Source organism: Octopus sinensis, linkage group LG8, assembly GCF_006345805.1.
Source record: "Octopus sinensis linkage group LG8, ASM634580v1, whole genome shotgun sequence".
NCBI classification, from domain to species: domain Eukaryota; kingdom Metazoa; phylum Mollusca; class Cephalopoda; order Octopoda; family Octopodidae; genus Octopus; species Octopus sinensis.
In genome coordinates, this window is record NC_043004.1 from 18338625 (window position 1) to 18356278 (window position 17654).

At 37.8% G+C, this 17654-nt stretch overlaps 1 protein-coding gene across 4 annotated transcripts in view; it reads right to left on the reverse strand.

Annotated features, from left to right (window-relative positions):
• Positions 1-17654, reverse strand: part of LOC115214931 (neurobeachin-like protein 1) — a 345811-nt gene that overhangs the window by 289427 nt on the left and 38730 nt on the right. For all 4 annotated transcript variants that reach the window (XM_036505273.1, XM_036505272.1, XM_029784012.2 and 1 more), the window contains exon 2: positions 1763-1857. In XM_036505273.1, coding sequence (XP_036361166.1) covers positions 1763-1857 — 95 coding nt within the window. The remainder of the gene's footprint in view (positions 1-1762; positions 1858-17654) is intronic.

Sequence of the window (17654 nt, forward strand, 5' to 3'; positions counted from 1 at the left end):
TTGTAATTCTAATTCTTCTCTTACACACACACACACATATATATAGAACAAGAGGTAAAGGGGGTAAATAAATGGAGGCAGATATCTAGAAAGCACTCAATATTAAGCAATCTTAGTAAACTAAATCAAACAATCAGATACCAATATACCAATAGATTCAAAAGAGGAATTTTAAGAAATCAGCCCCAGCCCACTCAAAAGTACCTTGGATCATAGGGTGACATGCTGTGCTTGAGGAGACCTATTGAGTCAAGTACAACAAAATCAAATGGAAATTGTAGTTGTGATCCTCGCACCAGTGGTATGTAAAAGCACCATCCAAATGTGGCCGATGCCAGTGCCACCTTGACTAGCTTCCCTGCCAGTGGCATGTAAAAAACACCAACCGATCGTCCTCCTCTGGCCCCTGTGCCAGTGGCATGTAAAAACCACCTACTACACTCTCGGAGTGGTTGGCATTAGGAAGGGTAGCCAGCTGCAGAAACAGTGCCAGATCAGAATGGAACCTGGTGCAGCCTTATGGCTTCCCAGATCCCGGTCGAACCGTCCAACCAATGCCCACATGGATAATGAATGTTAAACAATGATGATAACTTGATCAATAGAGAAAATCACCTCTTTAATTGATATAAATACTTAGGAGTGGGAGTGTTGTAAATAGCTTGCTTACGAACCACATGGTTCCGGGTTCAGTCCCACTGCATGGCACCATGGGCAAGTGTCTTCTACTATAGACTCGGGCCAACCAAAGCCTTGTGAATGGATTTGGTAGACGGAAACTGAAAGAAGCCTGCCGTATATATACATATGTGTGTTTGTCCCCCCAACATCGCTTGACAACCGATCTGGGCGTGTTTACGATCCATGACTTAGCTGTTCAGCAAAAGAGACTGATAGAATAAGTACTAGGCTTACAAAGAATAAGTCCTGGGATCGATTTGCTCGACTAAAGGCGGTGCTCCAGCATGGCCGCAGTCAAATGACTGAAACAAGTAAAAGAGTAAAGAATATTGGTTAGACTGGCATTTGGGATCTTTTTCTTTATATCTAAATATGCTGGCACAATAGAAATGATCATCAGTAATGCATGGTGTAATTGGTGGTGTACCCAGAAACGATCATAAACTCGCTCTCACTCTCACCTTTCTTAACTAATTCAATAATGGCTTCCTAGCGAAAAAGACACACTTTTTATTGTTAATTTCCTCCATTTTCTTATATATATATAAACAGCAAAATGTCTGTCTGTGTGTGTGTGTCCTTTATACAAATCAACAATTTTTCAGTTAGAGTGCTCACACTTTCTATGGTCATTCAAAACCATCCAAGGGTGGTCGTGCACATCTTTACATTTCCCCAGTCACCCCGCAAAGCCATTAAAAAAAATCAATAGAAGTGACTTTTTTGTGAATTTTCTATCCAAAACCCAATCAAAATGCCCGAAACTTGATATGCCAATTTAATGCCAGCTAGCTGTATGTGATTGGTCGGAGATTTGGACAGTACTCACGTGTATGTGTCACGCACGCAGCTGTATATGCATGCACTAGCACTATGACCCAGCGTTACTGGGTCATAGTGCTAGTATATATATATATATATATATATATATATATATATATATATATATATATACATATATATATATACATATATATATATATATATACATATATATATACACACACACACAGTTTATTATCTAAAATAAATCAGCCCTGAACAGAACAGAATTTGAAGAATTTAAAGTAAACCAACTTACACAGCATTAGATGAATCTTGAAATTCAGACTCCAGTACATTTTTGTAAATATCAAGAAAATGGTAAGCATAGTCTTCAAAATACTTTTGCTCGTTCTGTAAAAGAAAAAAGAAACAAAGGAAAGAAATGATTATGCAAGAAAATATTATAAAGTGTGTAGATTTAAATCTTTAAAATAAAACAAGAATTCTACAATTATTTTCCTGTGTTTACAAGATATCTTTTTACCTTTGTTTGTTGTTGGTATGCAGTCATGCTGGAGCACTGCCTTCAAGGGTTTAGCTGAAGAAATTGATCCCAGTACACATTCTAAATCTGGTATTTATTGTATTGGTCTCTTTTGCTGAGCCACTAAGTAACAGAGACAGAAACAAATGAACACTAGCTGTCAAGTTGTGGTGGGTGACAAACACAAAAAACACATACATATATACACGTGTACATATACACAAGCACACACATATATGCACATACCCCCATACACACACACACACACACACATTTCCACTCAGTTTTCCTCAACCAAATTCATTCATAAAGCATTGGTTGGCAAGGGACCATAGTAGAAGAGATTTGCCCAAGGTACTGTTCAGTGAGACTGAAACCAAAATGATGTGGTTACAAAAGTAAGTTTCTAACCCACGCAGCCACTCAGCTAGGGAAGGATGCCAGTGCCATTGAGTCTTTCATGTTTGATGGTTGTCTGAAACTGGTCGGAAGAAAGGAAGAATTTATCCTCAACTAGCGAGCTGGCCAGAATGCTAACAAGAGAATGAACGCCCTTAAAATCACCGAACAAACGAATGGTGTTGTGGAACCAAACAACGGATTAAGGCTGCAATCCAAGAACTCATAATGCAAAGAACTGGAACAAGTACATCAAGGCATCCTGTCCAATGCCTCTAACTATTTCCCCATACTCTGGATGGACTAGTCCCTAATCTTTATCAGCCCAACTCCAACAAAATGACATACAAAACTGAGTAAAGATTGTTTGCCAACATAACATGGCAGTCCTGGTTTAGGACTAATGTTGCTGTAATTTAGCTCCAGTGACATCGTCTCCAGCTGCCTATACGACATGATCTATGTCCTTATAATCTCAAATAAGGGACACAGATTGTGTCATATAGCTAGCTGGAGACGATGTCTCCTGGGGCTAAATTACAGCAACATTAGTCCTAAACCAGGACTGCCATGTTATGTTGGCAAACAATTTTTACTACAAAGTACTGTTGCTGAATATCTCACGTTGTGAGAATTAAAAATTGGTAATTTTCTAATGCAGAATTGACCTCAGCAGAATTTGCTTGCTGGAATTAAAGTTGTTGTTTTTTTTTTGGGGGGGGGGGTCTTTTTTGCACAATGAGACACCAATTGCTAACTACTTAACTGTGAAGCAGTAGTAAAACCTTGAGAGGAAATGGGTTAGCCGTGTAGAGTGGCACAAACTTTGTGAAAACGGTAAGCATAGGCATAGGTGAGTGGCTAGGGAGCTCACTTTGCAACAGTATGGTTTCAGATTCAGTCCCACTGCACGGCACCTTGGGCAAGAGTTTTCTATTATGGTACCAAACTAACCAATGCAGGGTGAGTGAATTTGGTAAACAGATAAAGTATGGAAATCCCATATTTGTGTGTGTTTACATATGTGTCTTTCTATCTGCAGTCTTCTCACTGCTTGGTAACCAGTGTTTGTTTGTTTACATCCTTGTAACTTTGCAGTTCAGCAAAAGAGGTAGAATAAATATTGAACTTAATAAAAACAAAAACAAAACAAAAAAAAAACATAAGAATTGGGGGTTGATTTTTTTTTGGACAAAAACCCTTCAAGGCAGTGCTCCAACATGACCACAGTAAAATTGACTGAAACAAGTAAAATGACTGAAACAAGTAATATTTAAAAAGGTAAACAGAGACAGTAAGACCTGGACTTCTGGCCACGTGGTCAGTTGTCCTTAATGTCACTACAACGATATATATATTCTGCTGTAAAAGTAAATAAGTAAATCAATGGAAATCAGATAGAAATGATAGATAGACATATTGATTTTTGGCATCACATTCACTGCTACATAAATAAAATCCCATTGATTCAATAAATTATGGTATTTTCCATGGAGTTTATAGATGACATAATCATTTTTGAATGGATATTATTCTAATCATTAATCGCTCAACGACGAAAAAAAAAAAGATACATCTTGCATTAATAATGTAATAAAATAAGTCTTGTTCAATGACTGTAGCAGAAATTGAACTCGCAACATTTAGATTAGTCTGCAGGTATTTTCACAGGTGTGCAGCTGAGTCGGCAGTTTATCAGCAAATCAGATGAGGAATCAAAAACTTGTGTCCCATCACCAGCACCGTAGTTTCCATTCAGCTATTTTCCACCCACAGCTGGGATTCCCCATCAACTGCACCACCATCTTTGGTCATCACCACTTGCTACATTCACCTCTACCACCCCATCTCCAAACACCCGTCACTCCTCTTTTACACTCTTCTCAAACTACCCACCCTCACAATCCATTCTTTGTATCTATCTTATGCTCACCTTCTTGTGCCTTGAGGGTACCATCACCATCTTTTCTTCCCAGCTGCTCCCCCCATTTATCTACTTTTATTCTTTTACGCGTTTCAGTCATTTTGATTGTGGCCATGCTGGAGCACCACCTTTTGTCAAACAAATCGACCTCAGGACTTATTCGTAGTAAGCCTAGTACTTATTCTATCGGTCTCTTTTGCTGAACTGCTAAGTCACGGGGATGTAAACACACCAACATCGGTGGGGGGGGGACAACACGGACACAAACATACACACACTCACGTGTATATATATATATACACACACACACAACAGGCTTCTTTCAGTTTCTGTCTACTAGATCCACTCACAAGGCTTTAGTCGGCCTGAGGCTATAGTAGAAGATACTTGCCCAAGGTGCCACGCAGTGGGACTGAACCCAGAACCATGTGGTTGGTAAGCAAGCTATTTACCACACAGTCACTCCTATATACATTTTTAATACTTTCCTCACTGGATTGCATGTTTGTATCTCTTTTTCCCATCTGTAATTTTATTTTTGATCTTCTATTTAAATGAAGATATTTCCTCTGTCTGGCTACTTTGCTGCCTACAAAATGAGAAGTTACATTGCAGAATTGTCATTTTAACAAGCTGTATTTATTTATCACCCAACAAGATACATCTGCACCACTGGATGCTCCTGAACCAGTTGTTGAGTGTGTCCCCCATGAGGGATCGATGCAAGATGTGTCGAAATAATTGTTATAGTTAATAATAAATTCTCATATATTCCATCTACCATCTTTCATTTGCCATATATGTGTGTGTGTGTGTGTGTTAAGAAGGACACCCAGCCAGTAAAAACCATGCCAAAACAGACAGGGAGCCTGGGCAGCCCATGCCAACATGGAAAACAGATGTTAAATGATGATGAGGATGATATATATATATATATATATATGAGAGAGAGATACACACACAATGGGTTTCTTTCAGTTTCCATTTACCAGATCCACTCACAAGGTCTTGGTTGGCCTGAAGCTATAGTAGAAAACACTTGCCCACAATCCTTATATAATGCAAGGTAGCCATGTATCATCTCTCTTACCTGTGCTTGTCCCCCTATCATATTTTAGCCTTTGAACACCTGGCAGAAACCCACCACCCCCTCTCAAATACTCCTCCCACAGAAGGCTTCTGCACAGTTTCCATCTACCATATTCACTCTCAAGGCATTAGTTAGACCAGTACTATAATGGAAGAGACAGTTGTCAAAGGTGATGTGGAGTGGAACTGAACCCAAAACCATGTCATTACAAAGCGAGGCTCTTAACCACACAGCCATGCCTGTGCCTATATTAGCAAATCATTATTAATATAATGAAAATGTGAACTGCTGATGTAAGAAAAGAAACCACTCCCTGATTGATGAGTTAAGTGATATGAAACATTAATGGAATTACAAAGAGTTTATTGATTGGAAAACAGAATGTCCATACCATTTAGCAGTTTTGTAATAAAGGTTCAAAATGTGAAAAGAAAAGAAAAGAGAAAAAATATTGTTGGTAGGCATGGCTGTGTGGTTAAAAAGCTCACTTTGCAACTATGTGGTTTGGGTTCAATCCCGTTGCATGGATCCTCAGGTAGGTGGCTGCTACTAAAGCCCCAGGTTGAGCAATGTTTGCGAGTGAATGTGGTTGACATAAACTGTGTGCATGCATGCGTGCGTCCCCTTACTCACTGATGCAGCAAAAGAGAACAGTGGGGAAAAAAAGTGTTGGGGACAAAGCTCCCTTCCCAATTCATACAGATTCATAAAACCAGCTTCCTAGTTTCTGTAACATATACATTGTCCCCTGGATGGGACACAAGTCCATCCCAGAGTAATTCACATTTGCCAACTGAGCGGACTGAAGCAATGCGAAATGAAGTGTTTTGTACCAGAACAATGCATAGACCAGTCTATGAATCAAAATCACGAACTTACGATCACGGTGCAGCACCTTAACCATTAGCCAGGTGCAAAAGCAGGCCCAAAAATCAAGAATTAGGGATCAATTTGTTCGACTGAAACTTTTATCCCTTTAGTATTCAGATTATTCTGTCAAATGTGATGTTTATTTATTCATATTGTTTGGTATTAATTAAGCACTATCTCATAGCTTTGAGATTTCAATGATGTGATTATTTATTTTTAGAATGACATTGTGGCCGAGTTTCTTTTGAGCGTTGGGCCTCACAGAGGCAAAGTGTTTGAGTTCCTTACAAGTACTGGGCCTCACAGAGGCAAACTGGTTGAGTTCCTTTCAAGCGTTGGGCCTCACAGAGGCAAAGTGGCTGAGTTCCTTTCGAGTGTTGGGCCTCACAGAGGCAATAACTGAGACCTTTGGCATTATGTCGTGCTTGAGAAGAAGCCCCATCAAGCCAAGCAAAATCACAGTCATGGCAGAGACTGATGTCATGCAAATTGCACCCGTGCCAGAGGCACGCAGAAGCACCCATTACACTCTCAGAGTGGATGGCATTAAGAAAGGCACCCAGCCATAGAAAACCGTGCCAAATCAGACTGGAGTCTGGTGCAGCCTTCCAGCCCGAGTCAAACCATCCAACCTATGCCAGCATGGACAACAGACATTAAATGACAATGATGATGATGATGATTAGCTACCTAATATAGCTTAGATTTATAGTTACATACAGTTTCATTATACGTAAATTACATTGTAATATTTTCCAGTTGTTTTCATGTTCTGAGTTCAAATTCTGCTGAAGTTGACTTTGCCTTTCATCCTTTCAGGCTTGATAAAATAAGAACCAGTTGAGGACTAGGGTCGATGTAATTCTCTTACCCACTCTCTCGAAATTGCTGGCCTTGTGCCAAAATTTGAAATCAATATTTTCTAGATGTTTATGGCAAGCTGGTAGAATTATTAGCAAGCTGGACAAAATGCTCAACAGATTTTCATCCTTTCTTCACATTCCGTGTTTAAATTCCACCACGTTGACTATCTTTTGTCCCTTCAGAGTCGATAAAATAACTACCAGTTGAGCACTGGTGGGGGGGGGGGGTCGATGCAATCAACTTATCTCTTTCCCCAAAATTTCAGGCTTTTTGCCAATACTATTTTACTCTTTTACTTGCTTCAGTCATTTGACAGTGGCCATGCTGGAGCACCGCCTTTAGTCGAGCAAATCGACTGCAGGACTTATTCTTTGTAAGCCTATTACTTATTCTATCAGTCTCTTTTCCCAAACCGCTAAGTTACGGGGACGTAAACACACCAGCATTGGTTGTCAAGCGCATGAGGGGAGGGGGGCAAACACAGACACATAAGCATATATATACACACACACACACACATATATATATGCATATACACAACGGGCTTCTTTCAGTTTCCATCTACCAAATCCACTCACAAAGCTTTTGTCGGCCCAAGGCTATAGTAGAAGACACTTGCCCAAGGTGCCACGCAGTAGGACTGAACCCGGAACCATGTAGTTTGTAAGCAAACTACTTACCACACAGCCACTCGTAGGAGAAATAATAATTATACCCGGGGTCATTTGTCTTTTAGCCGTAAGTCAGCTCTGACTAGATAAGCCTATGATTAAAAGCATACACGCTATGAATCTACTTTTTTTTTTCCTTTCAGACAGAATATTTAGAAACACATGGAGGCATGTGGCTCAGTATTTAGAGTGTTCAACTCATTATCAAACACTCTTGAGTTCAATTCCCAGCAGTATATTGTGTCCTTGAGCAAGACACTTTATTTCACATTGTTCCAGTCCACCATCCTGCAAACAAAAGAAGTATATACAGCAGGAGGTCAAGAAAAGTCTCAATCATGACAGGTTCTCAATGGTTGCAATGTAAACAGGCAGAACAGAAACCAATAATGCTGGTACAGCATAGTTTGGTAGGTAGATGGATAGTGTCATCAACCAAACTATGCGATATCAGCACTATGGACTACCTCCATGCTTTAACCTAGGCTTCACCTGTTTACATTGCAACTATTAAGAACTCACCATAGTCGTGACTTTCCTTGACCTTCAGCTATAAACACTCCTTGTATTGCTTTCCTTTATCTGTTGTTTAAGAATAAATATGTTATAATCTGATCTGATAGCTATTGTCAGCCTATGACTTTTGTTCTGTTACACAAATGTCAGCTCAATCTATACATTGCCTATAACCAATCTTCTTCCCTGCATTTAAAGCTGGTGTTGAGGCACAAATTTATCTTACATGATATATTATATTACCCACAATACACACACACACATATTTCCCCTAGGTACTGTGATATTACTAACCTGGTGTAGAACTCAATATATGTGTATTTCAGAACAAAGTGTGTTAGATGAGTATGGAGCAGCAATAAGAAAGAGATGACACACAAAAAACAATGGTTATGTTTTGAACTTCATTAGCTTGAAGTGCCTGAATAACATTCTATAGCTTCATCAGAGCCTCGAATGTGAAGTGCAGTTTTATTTGGGGGGGGGGGGAAGAATTACAGTTCTATATTCAAGAGATGAGGAATTATGTACATTATTTACATTGGACAGATATTTGTCCTCATCTTGTTTGTTGCTAACACAATATTTCAGCTGATATACCCTCAAGCCTTCATCAGATGTCTTGGGAAAATTTCAAACCTGGGTTCTCATTCCTAAGGTATTTTTCGATATTATTGTTATTATTATTATTCAATTCACTGCTTGGAATCAAACTCGGAATCTTGAGGTTAGTAGCCCGAGCTCTTAACCACTATGCCTACAGGCATATGGCATAGTGGTTAAGAGCACAGGCTAAAACCTCAAGATTCCGAGTTTGATTCCAAGAAGTGACCTGAATAATAATAATAATAATAACAACAACATCATCAAAAAATACCTTAGTAATGAGAACCCAGGTTCAAAATTTCTTCAAGACACCTGATGAAGTTTGGAGGGTATATCAACTGAAACGTTGTGTTAACAACAAACAAGATGAGGACAAATATCCGTTGAATGTAAATAACATAAAAAGAATTACATTTGTGCAATATACAATATACAAAAGAATCCATCATTATATATATACAAGCAGCTAAGCCTGGTTTCACCCAGTCTGTTTGGATGATGTGGCTGTGATTGTTTTCAGTTAGGCATAATCTATAACAGCGTTTTTGAACCTTATCATTTTGGGTCCCCTGTTTCGATTGGCGCTTCCAGCTGTATGAAAATTTCCTGACTCCCTCCCCCACCACCTTTTTTCTACAGTAGCCCCAGACTGACTTATACTTTGTGAGTGAATTTAGATGGAAACTGTGAAGAAGTCCTTCATGTGTGTTTGTCTTTGTGCTGTGTTATCCCCCACCATTTTGGACATGTAAAAAGCACCTGCACTGGTGCCACATGATCAGTACCCAGCACACTCTGCAGAGAGGTTAGCTTTGGGGAGGGCATCCAACCGTCTAAAACAGAGAACTGGGGATCTTTTCCTTTTGAACGGCAGACAATTTCTAGTTAACTACACACTTTAAAACTTCGTATACTGGTAGAATATGTCAAAATAAAACATTTTTTTCTCTTGGCTTTCTTGAGAAAATTGTAATTTGTTTAATGTAGTTTAATTTTTCGAATTTTAACCAATCCTATGCTCTCTTTTGAGCTAAAATCATTTGCTGCATCTTAAACTGAGACAACATCCTGTCAACCTAACCCTAATTTTTTTTTTTCTTAATTGTTAAATTAATTTAATTGTTACGCATGTAAAAAAAAACGAAAGCAATGGAAAATGATTTAAACAATTAACAAACAAAATAATTCTATAATTTTATACACACGCTTTCCGTATGTATATGGAAAGCGTGTGTATAAAATTATAGAATTATTTTGTTTGTTAATTGTTAAAATCATTTTCCATTGCTTTCGGGTTTTTTTACATGCGTAACAATTAAATTAATTTAACAATTAAGAAAAAAAATTTAGGGTTAGGGTTAGTTACAGGATGTTGTCTCAGTTTCAGATGCAGCAAATAATTTTAGTTGAATGGAGGTAATCGATTGGTTAAAATTGCCGAAATGCTCGGATTTTCAGATGAAATATCTTACAAACTATAGAATTTTCTCAATAAAGCCAAGAAAAAATGATGTTTTATAAACACATTCTACTAGTATACGAAGTTTAAAAGTGTTTAGTTAACTAGAAATTGTGTTGACATCTGCCGTTCAAAAGGAAAAGATCAGAGAACTGGTGTAGCTCTCTAGCTTGCCAGCTCCTGTCAAACCATCCAACCCATGCCAGCAGAGAAAATGGACATCAAATGATGATGATGATTTAACAACTATTTGTTTATGTTTGTAACTTAGAGGTTCAGCAAAAGGTTACTGACAGAATAAATACCAAACTTAATAAACAATGGGGTTAATTTGTTCAGCTAAACCCTACAAGGTGGTGCCCCAGTAAGGTCACAGTCCACTGAATAAAACAAGTAAAGGACAAAAGATAAGCAATCACCTTGGGATTAACAAAAAAGCTTGTACATTAATCAATATCTGCAAGAAATAGCAGGCAAATCTCCCTAAAAATGGAAGGTCACATGTGAATCAGGATTCACTATGCCTAAAAAACAAACACAATAAAGAAAAATAAATACAGGACAGTTTCTGGTCTTAAGCCTTTGTTTATTGGTGTCATGGTTGAGTGGAGATGAGAATGATAAACTGACAAAAGCATTTCTTTTAAAGCATATGACCTAAATAACAGTGTGTGTGTGTGTCTCTCTCTCTCAACTGGTTTCTATGGCTTTAGTAGCTTTTACTTTCTCTATTCTTGCTTATAAACATGTTTTTAAACAATATGGTTTACCTGGGGCCATTCACATGACAACAGGTTACTGTACATGAAGAAAATATCTTCACTTTCTTTTTCATTTTTTAATAATTTCAAGCCTCACTTCAGCTCTCTTATTAAGTCTCTTTTGTTGAAGACCAATTGTCAAGCTATGAAGTAGGCTGAAAAACTCAAGGACATACACACAGCCTAGTGGATTGTGGGTTTGATTCTTGGATCAAGCAACACATCAGGTTCTTGATCAAAACACTTCATTTCACATTGCTTTGTGATCATTCCAACAGTTGACATGTGGCACATTTGTCCACCTGTACAGGTAATGTCTATTTGATGAAGGGAGGGGGATGGACACCAGGGTTGATGTAATCAACCTATCCCCTCTCCTGAAATTGCTGGCCTTGTGCCAAAATCTGAAACCAATATTTGTTCTAGCTCTAAGGTGGTGAGCTAGCAGAATCGTTAGCATGCTGACCAAGATGTTTAGCAGCATTTTTAGGTTCTGAGTTCAAATACCACCAAGGTCGACTTTGCTTTTCATCCTTTCAGGGTTAATAAAATAAGTACCAGTTGAGTACTGGGGCTGATGTAACCAACTTACACCCTCCCCCAAAATTGCTGGTCTTGTGCTAAAATTTGAAACCATTATCGTTGGTCCTAAACAATTTGCTTGAAATAAATTAAAAATTAATGGCTTATTTGAAGCAAAGATGAAGTTCATCATTTTAATGACCTAGTACCCTGACTTGACCGATGCCAGTACACCCTGATTGGCTCCTGTGCTTGGTGGCATGTAAAAAGCACCCCTACACTCTCACAGTGGTTGGCGTTAGGAAGGGCATCCAGCTGTAGAAACATTACCAGATCAGACTGGAGCCTGGTGCAGCCACTGGCTTTCCAGACCTCAGTCAAACAATCCAACCCATGCCAGGATGGAAAATGGGCATTAAACGATGATGGCTTTTCCATGCTTGCATTGTCAAACAGATCTGGTTGCAGCAGATTTACCATGGTCAAATGCCACCCCCTCCCCACACTTCAATAACCCTTGCCTGTTTCCACGCAAGGTAATATATCTCTCATGGCTGAACATGTTTCTACAAAAGATTGAAGATGAATGACACCGCTTGTATGATGGGGACGTCCGTTTACGACCATCAAGCAGTGTCAACACATCTCTTTTACTAGCTCCACTCATTGGAAAGTGGTCATGCTGGAGCACTGCTCTGAAGGTTTTTAGTCAAAGAAATCAACCCCAGTACTTATTTTTGTTATTCAAAGTATTATTTTATTGGCTTCTTCTGCTGAACTGCTAAGCTACAGGGATGTAAAAAAAAAATCTAACATTGGTTATAAAGTGGAGGGGAACAAATATAACACACACACACATGATAGACATTCACAGTTTCCATCTACCAAATTCACTCAGAAGGCATTGGCTGGCCTGTGGCACTTTAGTTGTGTCACACAGTGGGACTGAACCCAAAACCATGCAGCTGGGAAGATATTGTTATCCAAACTTTCAAGTAAACCATATTCATTATTGCCATTCTAAACCTAGAGAAATATATTCAATGGCTACATTTATGGAGTTTTGTATTAATATAGTAACATATTATATTATTAAATTAATATCAATAATAACATATTCCTAACGCCAAATTAATATATTACAAATTTTGATTAATTTGTAATTAATATAGTACAATATAATTTTCCAAGGTTTTTGGTATTTAACAGGACGATGTACAATAAAATCAATGTCTTTAACAAATTGTTTTTAAAATATGAATTTTAGTTTAATAAAGAGTATGAACAATTACAACATGGAAAACATTATCTGGTGTCAAAACTGGCACCAAATAATACATGTTTAAGTGAAGTTAGCAGTTTTTGTGTGTTTCTGAATGGCTAAAATGTGTGCTTTCATGCTGTAATTATTTTAGTTTCAGCACATGGTCCCAGATCAAACCACTTGTCAGGCAAGTACATTTCTAGAAGAATAAATAGCTAAAACAAAAATCAAACTGATAGTAAAACATGCTGGAAAACCTAAGTCCCCTATCTATAAATGAGAGTGTCCTATTATAATGACAAACTTGTTACCAGTTCAAATATGTTTGAGCTATATTCAAATATGTAAGAAAGTCATTCATTGTATTTTGTCATGGAGAAAACTTTTGGCTGGAGACAAATAAGGTGTCAGAAAAGTTACCACAGGGATAACTGGCTTGTGGCGGCCAAGCATTCGCAACGATGTCACTTTTTGATCCTTCGATGTCGGCTCTTCCTATCATTCCATAACCAGACTGTTGAATGTATGTGTGTCTGTATTCATACCCCATTACCGCTTTGACACCAGTGTTGGTCTGTTTAAATGACTGTCTCCTCTTCAGCAACAGACACCAAAGAGATAGATGCTGTGAACTCACATGAGCGTCAGGTCCTGCTTATGATATTCCCATCATTGTTCAATGTCTGATTGTAGTATTCAGCAGCTCAGCTTAAATAAAATATGGGGTGACAGTGCTATGCAATGATGTGTAAAAATACAAACTCCCTACCAGCCGAAATATCCTTGAGGCTTTTATTCAAACATGCATGAAAACCATTCACAGTATTTTGCGATGGAGAAAATTTCTTGCAGTAGACAAATAGGCGTAAATACACCAAGTCAGTACACAGCATGGCCTAAGCAGAATTTCGGATGCATGCATTTCAGACATTTGTAATATCCACAACTTAATGGAGGCATGACTACTTTCCACAGCAGGTCTGGCTTGTTCAGGTTTCACCACATGAGCTTTTCTCCTACATGCAATCAAAGCCATTGCCACTGCAATTAATAAGTTTTCCACGAGCAACAACAGTGATGCCACTATAAAATAAGCTTACAGTCAACCCTAATGTATGTTACCAACACGAATAACATTAACACTGCTGTCTTCCTTCATACCTACCCAAGCACACACACATACAAACATATCCTTTTCTATTCTGGGGTCAGTCAATTAGATCGACCCCAGTATGCAACTGGTACTTAATTTATTGACCCCAAAAGGATGAAAGACAAAGTCGACCTCAGCAGAAATTTGAACTCAGAACGGAAAGACGGACGAAATACCGCAAAGTATTTCGCCCAGCGTGCTAACAATTATGGCAGCCTGCTGCCTCACACTGACAAACATATCAACATCATTATTTAACATTGAATTTTCCATGCCTGCATCGATTAGATGGGATCTTTTGTAGCAGGCTTTCTATGACTGGATGTCCTCCCTGTTGCCAACCTTCACCTGTTTCCAAGTAAGGTAATATTTACCCATAGCTAGACATATTTTGCATGGAGGGTAGGAAACAAACAACCTCGCTTGTATGATGGTGATGCTCATTTATAACTATCACATACTGTCTAGCTAATGGTACACACACACACACAGAGGAATGCAAGCAATCTTCTTTCAGTCTCTGTCTACTAAATCCACTCATAAGGTATTGGTGATCTAGTGGCAATAGTAGGAGACCCTTCACAAGGTGCCGTGTAGTGAGACAAAACTCAAGACCACATGATTGGAAAGCAAACTTCTTAACCACACAGACACACACCAACACTACCAGTTCACACTGACTAACAACAGTACCCCACCCAGAACCAACATACACAATCCCACTACCAATATCCATGAAGATAATGGCAAGATCAAAGCAGCAAGCACGCTAGCTATGGAAATATAGTAGATGCATAGTGGTAGTGGTAGATGGCAGTTGTGATGGTGGTGCTGGGAGTGGAGATTCTGGAGCTTGTCACTATAGCTCATTGTATTAGTGAAAGTGTGTGTTTTGTGTGTTTGCAACTGTGTGTGTGTGTGTATAAGAAGGGCGTTAAAGACAAGTATATTAATATACAGATTGTTCATATTTCTATATCTTAATATAGCTTCCTGTTATAGGTTTGTATTATCTAAGACTCCATCTCAAAGTGATTGCAATAAGCAGCAGCTTCTGAATAATACAGAGAGAGAGAGAAGGAGAGAGAGAAAGTAGAAGATAAAGCAAAATAAAAAGAAACGAGTGTTAGGGAGGGACAGACAGAGAGAAACATCGATAGATATGCAATGAGATGTGGCACTTAACTATCAATTGAAATAAAACATTCCAAGGATATTAGTTCAGTATTGCCAGAAATGTTACAAAAGTACATCCAAAGGCCAAGTTTTCAGCAAAGCAACACCGCTAATTAATAATAAATATGGGTGTAGTCAAAAGTGAATGACTAAAAAAAAAAGCAAAAAGAGAGAAAATTGAGGAAAATTGCCACTTTCGTTTCAATAACAGCGCAACTATAAAAAGAATTATATTAATTATATTTCCTTTAAGCTTACATGCTAATTATAAATTGAGTATTTAATTTACAATGAAATTTAATTAAAGTTCTCAAGCCTGACGCAATGATTTAAGACTTGACTGCTTTATTCCATGCAGATGATAACCCCTGGGTCATTTTCCTATATCTGCACGGGTGTGGCTGTGTGGTTAGAAGCTTACTTCCCATCCACATGGTTTTGGGTTCAATCTCACTGTACACTACCTTGGAAATGTATCTTCTATAGCCACAGGCCAACAAAAACACTGTGACTGGATTTGGTAGACAGAAACTGAAAGAAGCCCATTGTATATGTGTGTGTGTGTGTATATATATACATATATACATATATATATATATATATATATATAATATATATATATATATATATATATACATATTTCAATTTTGTATTTGGTTGCAAAATTCTTTATGTGAGTTCGTGTGTTGAAGCATATTTTCTTGTGTCTGGGGAGAGTCATTCTGTTTTAGTGCCTTATTAATTGACACACTCACCAGTCTGATTTCCACTCATTTTTTTTTTCCCTAAAATTTTCATTGTTTCTTGCAACTTCTTCAATAGTCGTTGACTCTATTCATGACTACTGAAGAGGTTGCAAGAAACAAGAAAAATTCTAGCAAAAAAAACAGAGTGGAAATCGAACCAGTGAGTGTGTTAAGTAATAAGGCATTAAACTCTCCCGAGATACAATTATATACATACATATACACACCCATATATATATATGAGTCTAGGACCCCCTTCGGTCAGACACTGACCATGGGCTTGCACCTAGAAAGTTACCCTCTGAGGCACAAGTCTGGGCAAGGTTGTTTATGGAAGACTAGCAGTCGCCCATGCATACAAGCCTCCCCTCTCCACACCACCAGTGTTATCCAAGGGAAAGGCAAAGGGGCTGATACAGCTTGGCACCTGTGACGTCGCAACTCATTTCTACAGCTGAGTGAACTGGAGCAATGTGAAATAAAGTGTCTTGCTCAAGAACACAACACGCAGCCCGGTCTGGGATTCGAGATCACAACCTCACGATCGTAAGCTCGACGCTCTAACCACTGAGCCATATACATACATATAAACGTATATATACACATATAAACATATACACATATAAACACATATATACATATATATTCATATATACACACATAGGTATATATACATATATACGCACATACGTATATATACACTATATATATACACACATATGTATATATACACACATATGTATATATACATACATATGTATATATACATATATACACACATATGTATATATACACTATATATAAACACATGTATATACACTATATATACACACATGTATATATGCATATATACACACATGTATATATGCATATATACACACATGTATATATGCGTATATACACACGTATATATGTATATATACACACATGTATATATACACACACATGTATAAATACATATATATACAAATATGTATATATACATATATACACACATATGTATATATACATATATACACACAAGTATATATATACACATATATGTATACATACAAACATACATACATGTATACATACATACATACATACACACATATGCATACATACATACATACACACATATGTATACATACATACACACATGTATACGTACATACACACACACTTATGTATACATAAGTTTGTCTGATAATTGAATGACTATACAGAACTACTAAGATCAAAACAGACCCCTGACCAAAAGCATTCCTAGCATGGCCACTCCATCTTAATTTGAGGCTTTGCACATCATATCACATCACATCACATCACACCTAACACCATATCATCCAGTGCATCACTCTTTGTTAAACCAGCAGGGTGTAATTTCAAAGCAATTTGGTTGCTATTTCTAGCAAGTCTAGAAACTTGTTTGTATTGATGGGTGTTGATTAGATACAATCTCCTCATAAGACTTACTGCAACAGACTTAAAATAAAATTGCATTCAATCAATTTCATAGTCTTCAGTTCTTGTGCAACTTAACCGATACAGCGCTGCAAATAATTACATATGACAGCTCGACATGTTGCTGGTGTGCAGATGTCCTACCGTAATGTACTGCTTAACTAAATAGATGTTTTCATGCAGTCAAAACTGTCACT